This window comes from Blennius ocellaris (assembly GCF_963422515.1).
Source record: "Blennius ocellaris genome assembly, chromosome: 5".
In the NCBI taxonomy this organism is placed as follows: domain Eukaryota; kingdom Metazoa; phylum Chordata; class Actinopteri; order Blenniiformes; family Blenniidae; genus Blennius; species Blennius ocellaris.
The window spans coordinates 9,608,251-9,621,483 of record NC_137654.1 but is presented as its reverse complement, the minus strand read 5'-3'; the positions used below and the strand labels follow the sequence as shown (position 1 = coordinate 9,621,483).

At 42.1% G+C, this 13,233-nt stretch overlaps 1 protein-coding gene across 1 annotated transcript; it reads left to right on the top strand.

The window, feature by feature from the left end:
* Positions 1-1,454: 1,454 nt before the first annotated feature.
* On the top strand, positions 1,455-12,786 carry LOC308130201 (neuronal acetylcholine receptor subunit alpha-4-like; the record flags this gene model as incomplete). The annotated part of the gene is made up of 6 exons (XM_080496422.1): positions 1,455-1,506; positions 4,643-4,794; positions 7,515-7,559; positions 7,647-7,756; positions 9,185-10,616; positions 12,661-12,786. The coding sequence occupies 6 exons, from the start codon at positions 1,455-1,457 to the stop codon at positions 12,784-12,786; spliced, it is 1,917 nt and encodes a 638-aa protein (XP_080352548.1).
* Positions 12,787-13,233: the final 447 nt, after the last annotated feature.

Sequence of the window (13,233 nt, the reverse complement as noted above, 5' to 3'; positions counted from 1 at the left end):
GATCAAGAGAGCCATGTCTTTGATTAGAAAAAATCAATGTGTGCACTGCGGAGGCTTTCTCTCTGTGGGCTTATGGTGTATTGAAAAAGAAGCATATCTGACAAAGACATCCACAACTGCAAAATATATCTCCGCCTGGACCTCTTTTGTTGCACTCGATCAGGCAACGCAGTCAAAAAGAACTGTCAGAGGAGTCAAAAGCCAGCTTCTGCCTAAGTCATACTCAAGTAAACACGACACTTGAGTCAAGGTTTTTTTTTTAAATGTCACTAACTTATTCTCTTATATTTCTTTGTCATCAAAACATGACAATCTAGCATCCCTGGGGAATAGTCGCAACAAAAAAGGATGTACGACAACAGGAAACACACTTCAAGCAAATGGGGCTGTCTCAATAGATGACCAGCCTTGGCACTGGGCTCTGCTGACGTATAACTGCTTTGAAGGAGGCTGAGAGCAGTGCTGAAATGAAAAAAGAAACCTTATTCCCATGTGTAAAATGTTATGAGGTGGGGAAATGACTGCAGGTGAGGGTCAGGGGTGTTTAAATAAGAAAGGGAGGGGACGTGATTGAAGAGTGAGTCACTGGCCTTTTTAACACTGGACTCTGACCAGTATCTGCACACAGCTCACATACAAATAACTGGCCTACAAACACACACACACACACACACACACACACACACACACACACACACACACACACACACACACACACACACACACACACACACACACACACACACACACACACACACACACACACACACACACACACACACACACACGCACACACACATTTGAAAAGCACATCACATTCCTGGTGTGTACTGTAGATTTAGGTAAAAAATTTATAAAACCTCTGTGTCCCCCATACACACAGAAAGAATGACAAAAAAGTTAATGGGAAAAAAGTGAAAAAGAGACAGGAAACTGGAACAGGGAGAGAAGAAAATAAGTGGGAGGGAAGGACTGAATGCAAAGGGAGGAATGAGGCGTGTATGTGTGTGTGTGAGAGAGAGAGAGAGAGAAGGAGATGAAGTGAGGAGGCGGAGAGAGGAGAGGAGCGGCGAGGGAGGGAGTGATGTAGACAGGGAGGGTGGAGAATAGAGGGATGAGCCTCACTCAGATGAGGGATTCCAGGGGAGCGAGGAGGGACCTCCAAGTGTCGGATGAGGAAAACTACACGACATGTCAGCAGGAGCACAGAGCAGCAGCCCTTGTCAGCATTTGACCAATGGAACCAGGAGGACTGCCGGACCCTCGGCCGACACACACTCCCTCACATGACCTCTCCATCTGGCTCTTCCACCTGATCTGAACCTCTACAGAGACGCCCTGACAGGACACGGTTTCACATTCGGGCTCCCCCCGGGGTGACCCGCCACCTGGGCTGAGATTCGGCTGAAGTTGAGGGGGAGTTCACTCTGACCTGGATGCTACAGAAAGGCACCATGGATATGTACAGATATTTGAGTTTACTTCTCTTCACTCTTCCTCCACAAGGTAAATCTTACAGCTTCCTGCCAGTATATGTTCTTTTATGGCTGCACAGAATTACTCAAGGGCACAGAAAACAGAGGTCAGAGAGGAGAAGGAAAGGTTTGTTTGTGTGTTATTATACAAGCAACTTTTCTTAGACTGTTATTCCCATTCATTGCATTTCTGTGTGTAAGTCGCTCATAAAATCAGCCCCTGAAAGTCACTCAGTGCATGGCTATATAGCTCGAGAGCTTTTTACTCCAAACTCGTGCTTTGGCATTAGTAGCCTTTTCTATACTGTCCAAGTGCTTCTGTATTGCCTCCAAAATAAAGTAAAAGATAATAAAATGTCAAATGTAGCCTTCTTCTCCTTACCCAATCACATTTGTACTCTCAAGCCCCATTCTTATTAGTGTCTTATTATTCTTTTGAAAAAGCCTGAAGGCTAATTTGCCGGGCTGATTATTACAATCACTGACAAAAATATTCAACCTTCAGGACACAGAATTTGTCTTCTATGTTTTTTATCTTTTAATTGAGCCTTGATACAAAGTGCCTCTGTTGCTACCCATGCTTGGTAACCTGGTAACATCCTTCCTGTGCCTGGTTCAACAGCACTCTGTTGAATGGAAAGTGATATTTGCTGCTGGTGCAGTATTGGCCTGTGAGAGTGCATTGATCAAAAGAGGACAGATTTGGGTCCGGTATAGCTCTGACACATCTGAATAACTCAGTGGGATGGAGCTGCTCAGCTTCTGCTTTGCATACCTGGTAACAGTTATAAATGATACAAACTGTTCATAAAATTAATATTCGGCACCAAATATGAACTATTGTGGATCATCCGAGCAATTTTATTTGATTACAAGTATTTGCATACATATTTACTGAATAATCAGGAAGACAAATGTCTAGAGAGTGTCTGTATAATAAGTGCATGTTGTGTGGGTTCATTGTAGTCTGTATCGGGACGAGACTCTTTAAAGTGCATACAAATGTTGGAATCAGGGGGCAAAAGTTGTTTTGCTTTTTTTTAAGAACAGATTATTGTCCACCCATGATTTCATTTAAGAAATATTTTGAATCACTCTCACCTCACAGCAAGAATTGTTCAATTCCTGGCTTGAGGAGCTTAGTTTGGTTTGTTTGCATGTTCTGCTTGTGTATGGGGCGGTTTTCTCCTCTGCACATGTATTTGATGCAACTTAAGTGTGAACATCAGTGCTTATGATAGACGAGTGACCTGCAATGGGTGTAGAAGCATCAATGTGATGGATGGATGGATGGATGGATGGATGGATGGATGGATGGATGGATGGATGGATGGATGGGGAACATCACAAACCAAAAACACTCTATCTAATAAGCTTGTAAAGTTATAAAACTATAAGGATCATGTCCCCTGCATCCATCATACAGATTTGGTGCAGCAACAAACCGATTTCTTTTAAGAAATATTAATTCAATGCCCCCCTCACCCCTCCACCCAAATTGTGACCTAAAGTTTCCCCGTCTTGGGTGCATCACACACCCGCCCACCTGTTCCCCGCCAGCAGTTATTACTGATGTGACTCACATATTGTTAAAGTCAGGACACCCTGCGAGCTCTTCCATCTAAACCAATTAGTAGCAAACGTGCGTTATCATCCACCGGAGCATCCCCTCTTTTTTTTTCTCTTTTTATTAAATATCAGCTCCATTGAACAGATACCACTCGGATCTGATGTGATTAGACCAAAGCTACCTGTGTCGGTTTGTCTCATCGGGGAAACAGAGAGGCATTTCAAGGTTGTCGGATGTCTGGACATGCTGAACAAATTTAGGCGTAAACAGGAAGGGAAGACACCGACAGGGGGGAGGGGGAAAGAGAGAAGACAAGAAACTATATCCTTTTAATAAGATATCGATTCAGAGCCTTTAAACATTGTGGATGCCAGTTTTCAGGCAGCTGAAGGACAGCCCATCAGCTTTGATTGAGAGGGTAGGAGGACCCGGGAGGAAGGCCGGAAGCATGACAACAACACCTGGAGCTCACTTTTAAGACTCCGATAACAGAGGGGGGAGTTTGAATCCTTGATTGATAGATAGATGCCAGCGCATTTGAAAAACTCCGACAAAACAAATAGTTCGGAGACGAAATCTATCTATCTTTGTAATCGCTTGACTGCAACTATAACAAGGTGGTAAAGAAAACACCCCTAAAGCCCTTTACAATCAATAGTATGTGCACAATTATATGGTTCCCACTGGAGAAAGACTGAAATATGCAGGTAGAGTCAAAAATAATGAAACATCAGTAAGGCTGGTTAAATAAATCACAGCAGGTGATGTATTGCTGTGACGGCGAAATACCTGCACGAACGAGGTGCACAAAGGAACAAAGGCCTCATCGAACTGTAGGAGGAGTGTGTGTACAATAGGACATTGTACGGTGTGACCTCGGGACCATCCCTGCTTGTTTAATTGTCCCCAGGCCTCATTAGATCGCCCCCTGGTGCAGAGATGGATGTGAACGAGTGGCCACAGCTGGGAGTGACGCCGTAGCCGCGGGGGTGACAGCGAGTGAGGGAGGGAGGGAGGGAGGGATGGGGAGGGAGGGAGGGTGGGATGAGACGTCTGGACACATCGCTCCGTCAGCATGTCCGCACGGAGACGGATGTCCTCAGACTCGGATTCATCCTTCCTCTACCCCCCTCTCCGTCTGTTCTGGCGCTCACCCCCACCCGGCCGTTTGTCTCATCTCTCAAACAGCGTCTCATGTAACCACATGCCACCTGTATAATAGAGGTCACTCTGCTTTTAGATTACACTCTGTATTCTTTGGCTAAATTCCATTATAGATTAATGCATTGTGAAAGGGGAGCAAATATATTCAGAATTAACGGCCTGCGTTTGAAATCGCGGATTCTGTCTCATGCAGAAATGTGCAGAAAGGGGAGCAATTGGAAATGGTTATGAGGACATAAAAAGGGCCTCTGAAGGAGTTTGGCACAGAAGCAAATGACACAAATGAGCACAAAGTATGAGCAATATCATCTGACGAACGTGGCAAGCGCCGCTTACAGCAAAGGTCCACAAATCTTACTTTATACAACAGTAATGTCGCAAACCGGTCCAAGTTTTCTTTAACATGTCCACTATCCTTCATCTTTGCCCTCAGTTCATTCCCAAGTCGGACCCCGAGGCCACGCTGAAGAGAGGCTGCTCCAGAATCTGTTTGCAAATTACAATAAGCTGTCCCGGCCTGTGAGAAACATCTCGGACACGGTGCTTGTCCATTTTGGACTTTCCATCGCGCAGCTGATTGATGTGGTGAGTAAAACTTCACAGTCTGGGTGACCCTGCGGGAGGGACTCTTAATTTATGAATGAATATTTATGACGTACCAGCCAGACATTTCACTCAGTGCTGATTAAGAGAATCACGGCCAGGGATACTTCTCCCTATCTCACAGGATGTGGAGGTTTTTTTCTTTATATATGTCACGCCTTTTGATTTATTCCTCACATTTTATCTATTTAACTCGAATGGAAACATGTAGCGTAACTGTATTTCAATACTTTTGTCTGTGTTGCTGTAATTAAATACAATACTGTGGTCATTACCAATGAGTACATAAAAGCAATTGTGGAGCTGCTGTCTTCCATTTACTATTTTACCAAACTCCTGTTTGCTGAAGGCAGAGCTCCCCATTAATCATAAACTCACTCCTCACAGCAACTTCAAATCCATTCCTTCATAGTGTCTGGAGAGCATAAACACACTGCGATAAACATTAATTCCTCTGTCCAAGAATTACTATTTTCATATTTTGAGCTGTTTGGTAGCTGATTCTTCTTGTTGCCTTCCTCTTTCCATGTCTGCATGGCAGAGCAGTGAACACTCTGAACAGGTGCCTCAGTCCATCACAGGGCTGTGAGAGAGAGAAGACAGTCACACTTTCAGGCAAAATAAAATCGGCGGTTAATTGTTTGTATATTTAGTATTTCTTAATATATTATTTCTTTTCTTAACATACATTTTAAAATGTGTTTTTATTGAGCTTTTACATGCTCATTGATTCTAATATGTATCTCTATATTTTCTCCCCCATTTGTCCTTGTTTCTACATGTGTGATACCATGTGTCTGAGTTTTCAATAATAACTCAAAAGTGTAGTGACAGGACGTTTACCCAACAGTTCTTCTACTTCATCAATATAATGTTCATCAAACTATTGTAAAAATGTTATTACAGGATCAGGCCAAATATCTTTGAGAAAGTTATTACAATATTGGCTTCATTACAATTCAAATGGCCCTGAAAGTTACATTAGTGTGCATTATTCCACTGTTGGCTTCTACAGTGACTATTTCACTGAACTCCTGTTTGCACTTCATAAACATTCTTCTCAGCTCCTCAAGATTCACTTCCAGCTATTTTAACTAACATCCAGACTACCTCTGGTGCATCCTTGTGAATAAATGTTAGTTCACCTTTGTAAGACACGTGGGTTTTCCTTGCATCTAAACTTTTCTAATGAATAATACAATACTAACCAGATGTTAGCTCATGAAACAACATGTATTGTTTCCTATTATTTGCATTTTCAGGTTTTTTGGAAGCTCTATAGTCCATGCATCTGTGCCAATGGTACCTTTTTGATTGTTCGCTCCCTATCGCACCTATAATTACTAATAAGCAGCTCAAAGCCACATCAAGCCAGGGAGCTAGATTTAAATACAGATCGCTTATCGCCGGAAATGAAACCACAACCAATGAGATTACATTATTTTTTCCTAAATTAAATTCAGTTGTCAAGTATGCTAACAGTGGCATTAAACATTCAAAGCTGTCCCCTGAGTGGCAGTCGAGACACAGCTGCCAAACTGATATCTTTATCCTCACTTGTCCCTGTCTTTGCATTTGAGTCAAACTTTGGTTTTAAGCACACACACACACACACACACACTCACACACACACACACACACACACACACACACACACACACACACACACACACACACACACACACACACACACACACACACACACACACACACACACACACACACACAGTGTTCACAAGTGCTGAATGGCCGTTGTGCTGCAGTTGACCAAGTTGAAAAAACAATATCTTTTTTAGCACATCGCTGCATATAGAGACACACGGTGCAGCTCAGTGATTGAATATGTACAGCCTGCATTGCAACGGGAAAGTTTTTGACACACAATTAGCTGACAGCGCCTGCTCTGCATGCCTGCTGAAGAGATTCAGCTGTGGGTGAAGTTGTCCTCTCCTTCAGAGTGTGTTCCCCGACTGCTGGGTCTTAGATGCTGCAGGGGAAGAGCTGGAGAAAGCAGCTTGCCAGTGAAGCAACAGCAAGTGTTTTTGCATGAAGCTTTGCTGAATGTTTTTTTGTTGTTGTTTTTTAACCTTGGTAGATTCCTCTCTGGATCTGTCCTTCGAACTGAATGAACGTTGAATTAAAAATAACTGTAAAGCAAGACGATTTGTATATCTGATGATCAAATCTCGGCTCCTTTATATGACAACGCATCGCTTTTGTGTTTTTGTTTAAGAGAAGCGTTGCATTCACACGGCAACATTTTGAAAACAATGTTCGTTTCCACGGAAACAAGAAACGGTGAAAGCCATGTACTTAGTGTGCCAGATAACGAGTTAGCGCTTTTGGTTGTTTTTATAATGGCACTACACACACACAGGCACAGAGAACTACATGCTATCAACATTTAACAGTGACGGGTGCAGAGAAATTTGTATGGACAGATGAAGAGGTTGCATTGTTTTTCTGGGTGACTGTCAACTATAAAACTACCAAGTCCCAGCAGAACATAGACTGGGATTCATGACACTCTGGAAGCAAACATTATTGTTTTTGTCAATATATTCACTCAAAAGTTGCATTTTCCCCGTTTCCATTTTTTAAAAGTCTGCAATGTCAGTTGAAAATGTTATCATGTCAACAGAGCCCTGATATTAATCTGAAAGAAAAACTAATGTTGTATGTTTCCTTTTTTTTCATTCAAGGATGAGAAGAACCAGATGATGACAACAAACGTCTGGGTCAAGCAAGTATGAAATAATGAGGAAATATTAAAAAATACAAATGAAAGAATCCAACTCAAAGCTCCCGTGAGTAAATATTATGAATATTTCCAGGAATGGAATGATTACAAACTCCGCTGGAACCCGGAGGAATATGAAAATGTCACCTCCATCCGTATCCCCTCCGAGATCATCTGGAGGCCTGACATCGTCCTCTACAATAAGTGAGGGTCTTCATTAAAACATCGTATGTTATATGAAGAACACATTTATTTCAATCATGCATCACGCGTTCTTAAATGTCACCAATTTTCAAAGCAAAATAAATAATTATATGTTTAGTAATGATCAGACTTTGATGGGTTGGCTGCAACAGATGGTGTGACTGGAGGGAAAACACCAAGAATCTCTTGGTACACTAAACATCTTGTCCTGTGCCAATGTCATAAAATAATTTTGCTGAATTAAATGTGAACAAGGTCGGCCTTATTGGATGCAATTACAAACAAAGCTTGATATCACAGAAAATAATACATCAACATCTTCAATTGGACGATGAAATGTAACAAGGTGAACATACAATGCATCCGGGGTGGTAGCCTCAGGTAGCCTTGCTATTATTTCATTCCAAACAGGGCAAATCATCTCATGTGTTGACCTGTGCCGGACACCAGCTTGACTGAATTTATGAAATAACTGTCAAAATGCATGTCGGCACACAAACTAATATGGCAGAGCAGTAGAATTTCATTTGTAAAGCATGTCTCGTGCACAATATTTCAAAGTCCTATACACGCAGACAGTGAAGACAACAGCAAAATAACATGAAAATAATATATTTCTGTTCACAATTTCAGCTGCTGAGTGAAGAATATTTGTGACCAGGTATTTAAAAGCAAGGAGCAGTTGTGACTTGAGAGGTTTGACTTGAACAAATGAGACTAGTCCATTCAATTAGAGATAAAAGATGAGAGAAAAGAGGATTGAGCAGCTGATGCTCCAGATTCCAGACAGAAATAGAACATTGTCATCTTGTATTTAATTATCTTCACAAAAACAATTTGCTTCAACAATAACGTGTAGATAGTGTTGGTACATCTTATCAGTTATTTGTTCAGGTAGTCTGCTATGTGACCACACACATTTGAAAGCTACTGACATTTACGCATTTATCATCAGCATATATGAATAAGCATTCTTTGTTGCTCAACTTAGGTAAATAAACAACTCATACCAATAGCATGTGAGTTCATTGTTTTGTTCTCATTTATCCCTCAAATGTATCAATTATTCACCAAAAATTGATTGCTAAAGCTAATAGTAATGCAGAATCAATTTATATAGCAATAGCAAAAGTGTCTTCTGAATTGTGAACACTGTAAAATCTTTTGTCAACTGTCTCTGCTTTGCTGTTTCTAGAAATTTCTCTTAAGAAAACTTTAGCTATCTCCATGGAAACTGCAATTTCCATTTGCTGAGGACAATTGTGCTATACTGTTGAAAGAAATGCAGTTTACCTTGACCAATCTAAAGTATTCTTGAAGAAATGCCATGAACTGAAGCCTCAGAGTGAAACTATTGACTAGTGACGTGAACTTTATTCAATAAAGTTTTCTCTCCTTTCTTAAGTTTTCTCTGTTCCTTATCCTCAGTGCCGACGGCGACTTTGCAGTAACTCACCTCACCAAAGCACATCTGTTCTACGACGGTCAGATAAAGTGGATGCCTCCAGCCATTTATAAGTCCTCATGCAGCATAGATGTCACGTTTTTCCCTTTCGACCAGCAGAGCTGCAAGATGAAGTTCGGCTCGTGGACCTACGACCGCGCCAAAATCGATCTGATCAGCATGGCCAGTGACGTGGACCAGCTGGACTACTGGGAGAGCGGCGAGTGGGTCATTATCAATGCTGTGGGAAAATACAACACAAAAAAGTATGAGTGCTGCACAGAGATCTACGCGGACATCACTTACTACTTCATCATTCGAAGGCTTCCATTGTTCTACACCATAAACCTCATCATCCCCTGCCTCCTTATCTCATGTTTGACTGTACTGGTGTTTTATTTGCCGTCACAGTGCGGAGAAAAGATCACTTTGTGTATCTCGGTGTTACTGTCCCTGACAGTGTTCCTCCTGCTGATCACTGAGATCATTCCCTCCACATCGCTGGTGATCCCCCTGATTGGTGAATACTTGCTGTTCACCATGGTCTTTGTCACGCTCTCCATCGTAATTACTGTGTTCGTGTTGAACGTACATCACAGATCGCCGCAGACGCATAGCATGCCTCAGTGGGTGCGGAGAGTCTTCTTGGATTTGGTACCTCGGGTACTCTTCATGAAGCGCCCCCCGGGCACAGCGAAGCAGCACTGCAAGAAGCTAATCGAGATGATGCACCGTCCGCCCACGATATCCGCAACAGGCAACTCACAAGCCTTCTGGACGGGTTTGGAGACAGGGTTGAGACATATGAACCAGGTAGAGAACACAAACACAAAGACTCGCTCTGACAGTCCAAGCATCCTCGTCTGCTCTCCCTCTCCACCTTCCTCCCCCTTTGACGACCACAGCAAGGAACATCCCTCGCCAAAGGCCAACATTTTTGGCCGATCCACATCTGGCCAGTACTCGGTTCTCTCAGAGAAGCATCCTTTACGGGGACACAACTCCGCAGCTTCGTCCTCGTCCCAGTTGTCTTTGCCCCCAACTTTACAGCTGGGACCAATACGAAGTCTGTCCGGAGATGAGCCGGCGGTACTCGCCCCGAATGGTCGCTCCCACAGTGAAGAGCAAATGAGTGACCAGACAAAGCAAATTCATCAGAGAGCCGGACATCGCTGCCGCTCGCGTAGCTTCCAGTACTGCTGTTTCCACGATGACGGGGTCATCGGGATGACGGGGCTGGTGAAGGAAACCGCCCCCACAGAAAACCTGGTGAAAACTGTCCCAGCAGAGTCCATGAAAGATGCAAGCACCCAACAGGACACTCTGATTCCAACTATATCCCCTGCTATGCAGAGAGCCATAGAGGGGGTTCAGTACATCGCTGATCATCTCAGGGCAGAGGATGCAGACTTCTCAGTGAGTATTTTATTATTCATGAGTCAACATTACAACAGAAGAAAAATTATTAAGAATAGAAACAACACGGAATATTGAAAACATTAAATACCAAAATAATTTGAGCGAAGTTAAAATACACAAAACAATAAAACACTGACCATTTAAATAGAATCACTGTATAAATAAGAATGAGGTATTTGAGTACAGGTGAGGGATTAAAGGATACTGAAATGATGAGTGGAACAGGCAGACAGCATGGGCACCAGATAAACAAAACACACATCAGATTGGATTTCTTTTGTCCAAATGTAGTCTCATCCCAGTACTGAAAACAGGAGTGAAGGAGAAAAAAGGTTTGGATGAGATTGTAAGATAAACAAGGAACAATCAGATTTATGGTCACAAAAAAAGGAGGACAGTGAGCCACTGTAGTTACTTTGTCTTTTATAAACGAAAATAAAAATAGTGTTGATGCTATTCAGGGGCAAACTGATTTTTCCTAGAAATGAAAGAATAATTATTCTGACTCACGTGGCCCTGAATGTGAATCGATGCACGTGTGAACCAAATACCATCAGACCAGGAGCTGATCCAAACAAAATTCACCACAGCTTTAGCTGGAATGAATAGAAATGATGTATTTTCACTTGAAACGTTGTCATGTAAACAACAAAGTTTCAAGTAAAAATCCATAATTTTGGTGCTTTTGTTTAACAAAACCCTTTACATTTACACTGCAACATTTTGACAGCAATGTCCGTTGACATGGAAATGACACAGAAATGCTGAAAATTATGTATTTTGCTTGTTGGGCCACTAGCGAGTGCTGTTGTTTGTAATGAAACCACACACAAAAGACAATACGCCATAAAAGAAAACAATGATGAGTACACAAACATTTGTATTGATAGACCAAGTTTGATTATTATTACGGTCACTCTACTCTTGAACTCGCAAGGTCCAGGAGAATATGGACTGAGAATCATGACACTCTGGAGTTGCTGTTGCCTTGTCTACATGCACATGTGTAGAACAATATACGTGGGCTGTGGTGCACATGAAGCATCGTTTAAGTTTAGAAAAGTAAGTTTAAGAAATGAGCTTTTAACACATTCAAATATTATTTATTCACATAACAGTGAACAACAGAGATATCAAGCACGGTGAATACGAGTCTATCCTCAAAACTTACTTGACTTTTGGGGGTTCCATTTACACAACACCGATGTGTGGCTCCCCTGTTTCCACGACATTTTCATCCCGGCTCCCAAGGTGGAAAGATTCTTTCATGGCTGCTAATCCCTCCTGCAGAGACTGCCGGAAGCTACGGAGCCTGTTACTGCACATACGCATGTTTCTCCCCTCACAGACAGGAAATCCCTGGAAATCCTTTATGTGAGCGGAACATGCATGTTCTCCCTGAGGGTGCATGGATTTCCTCCCACAATTCAAAACTAATGAATTTCTGTTTAAGTGACTCTTAATTGTCTGTAGATCTGGATGTGAGTGTCTTTGGCTGTTTGTCCTATGATGGACTGTAAACACGTGTAGGTTGTACCCTGCCTTCGTAATCAGCTTGGATGGGCTCAACACCCACCCAACAACTCTCACTTGGCTAAAAGGGTAAAGAAGATAGATGAATGGATAAGTATATTCCTGGAATTGATCATTACACAATGATTGAAACCATTTGGATGAAATCCCTGAAATTTAGAAACCGTTACCTAAAAAACACTACAAATTCCCTCCAAAAAACATAAAAATTCAGCAACAACTCATAAAACCAAGTGATGCTATAGTGCACTTTAGCAGTGCCCAGAGAAGACCTGCCTTTAAAACAATCAGTCCTCGGTAATTTGACCTTGAATTTTTCATAAGAGACCCAAGCAAGGATTGACTGACATTTAGGAGACAGCAGCCTCGTAATGAAAAAAATCAGTCATTTGAGAGAAATCAATCAAGGGTGAAAAAGTGACAGCTGGTAAAAAAAAAAAAGAGAGAGAGAGAGAGAGAGAGAGGGGAGGTGTGGTGTGAAAACTGTGGTGTTTCTCTCCTCTGCCAGGTGAAGGAGGACTGGAAATACGTGGCCATGGTCATCGACAGGATATTCCTCTGGATGTTTGTGCTGGTGTGCATCCTGGGATCCGTGGGACTGTTTCTCCCTCCTTGGCTCGCCGGGATGATCTAGAATCTCTAGGTCAAGAAAAAGGGACTCTGACAGGAGCACTTGATGTCTTATATTGTAAAAAAAAAAAAAAAAAAAAAAGTGAAGGTTTATCAATAATCTTTTTATTTTCTATTTTGCTAAGAGACGAGTCACATTCCTTGCTCTCACCCCGGGTTATCAAAAGGTCACTCACTGGGAGACAAGATGAAGTATCTATCATTGATTTCAGTGGGCATATAAATTCTTTATGAGGGCAAAAGGCCGACGGCAAAAATGTCCTTCTGCGCCATTCAGTTTTGACACTGAGCTGTATGGCTCAAGCTGTCACATTTATAAAATAACATCTTGAAAAATGGAATGTGACACCTTTAGACCTGCGGATAAAACCAGAGAAAGAACGGGACTCCAGGTGTAGCCACCGATTTCATTTTTTTCTGTCTGATTTCTGTCTCACTTTTAGCATTCCCA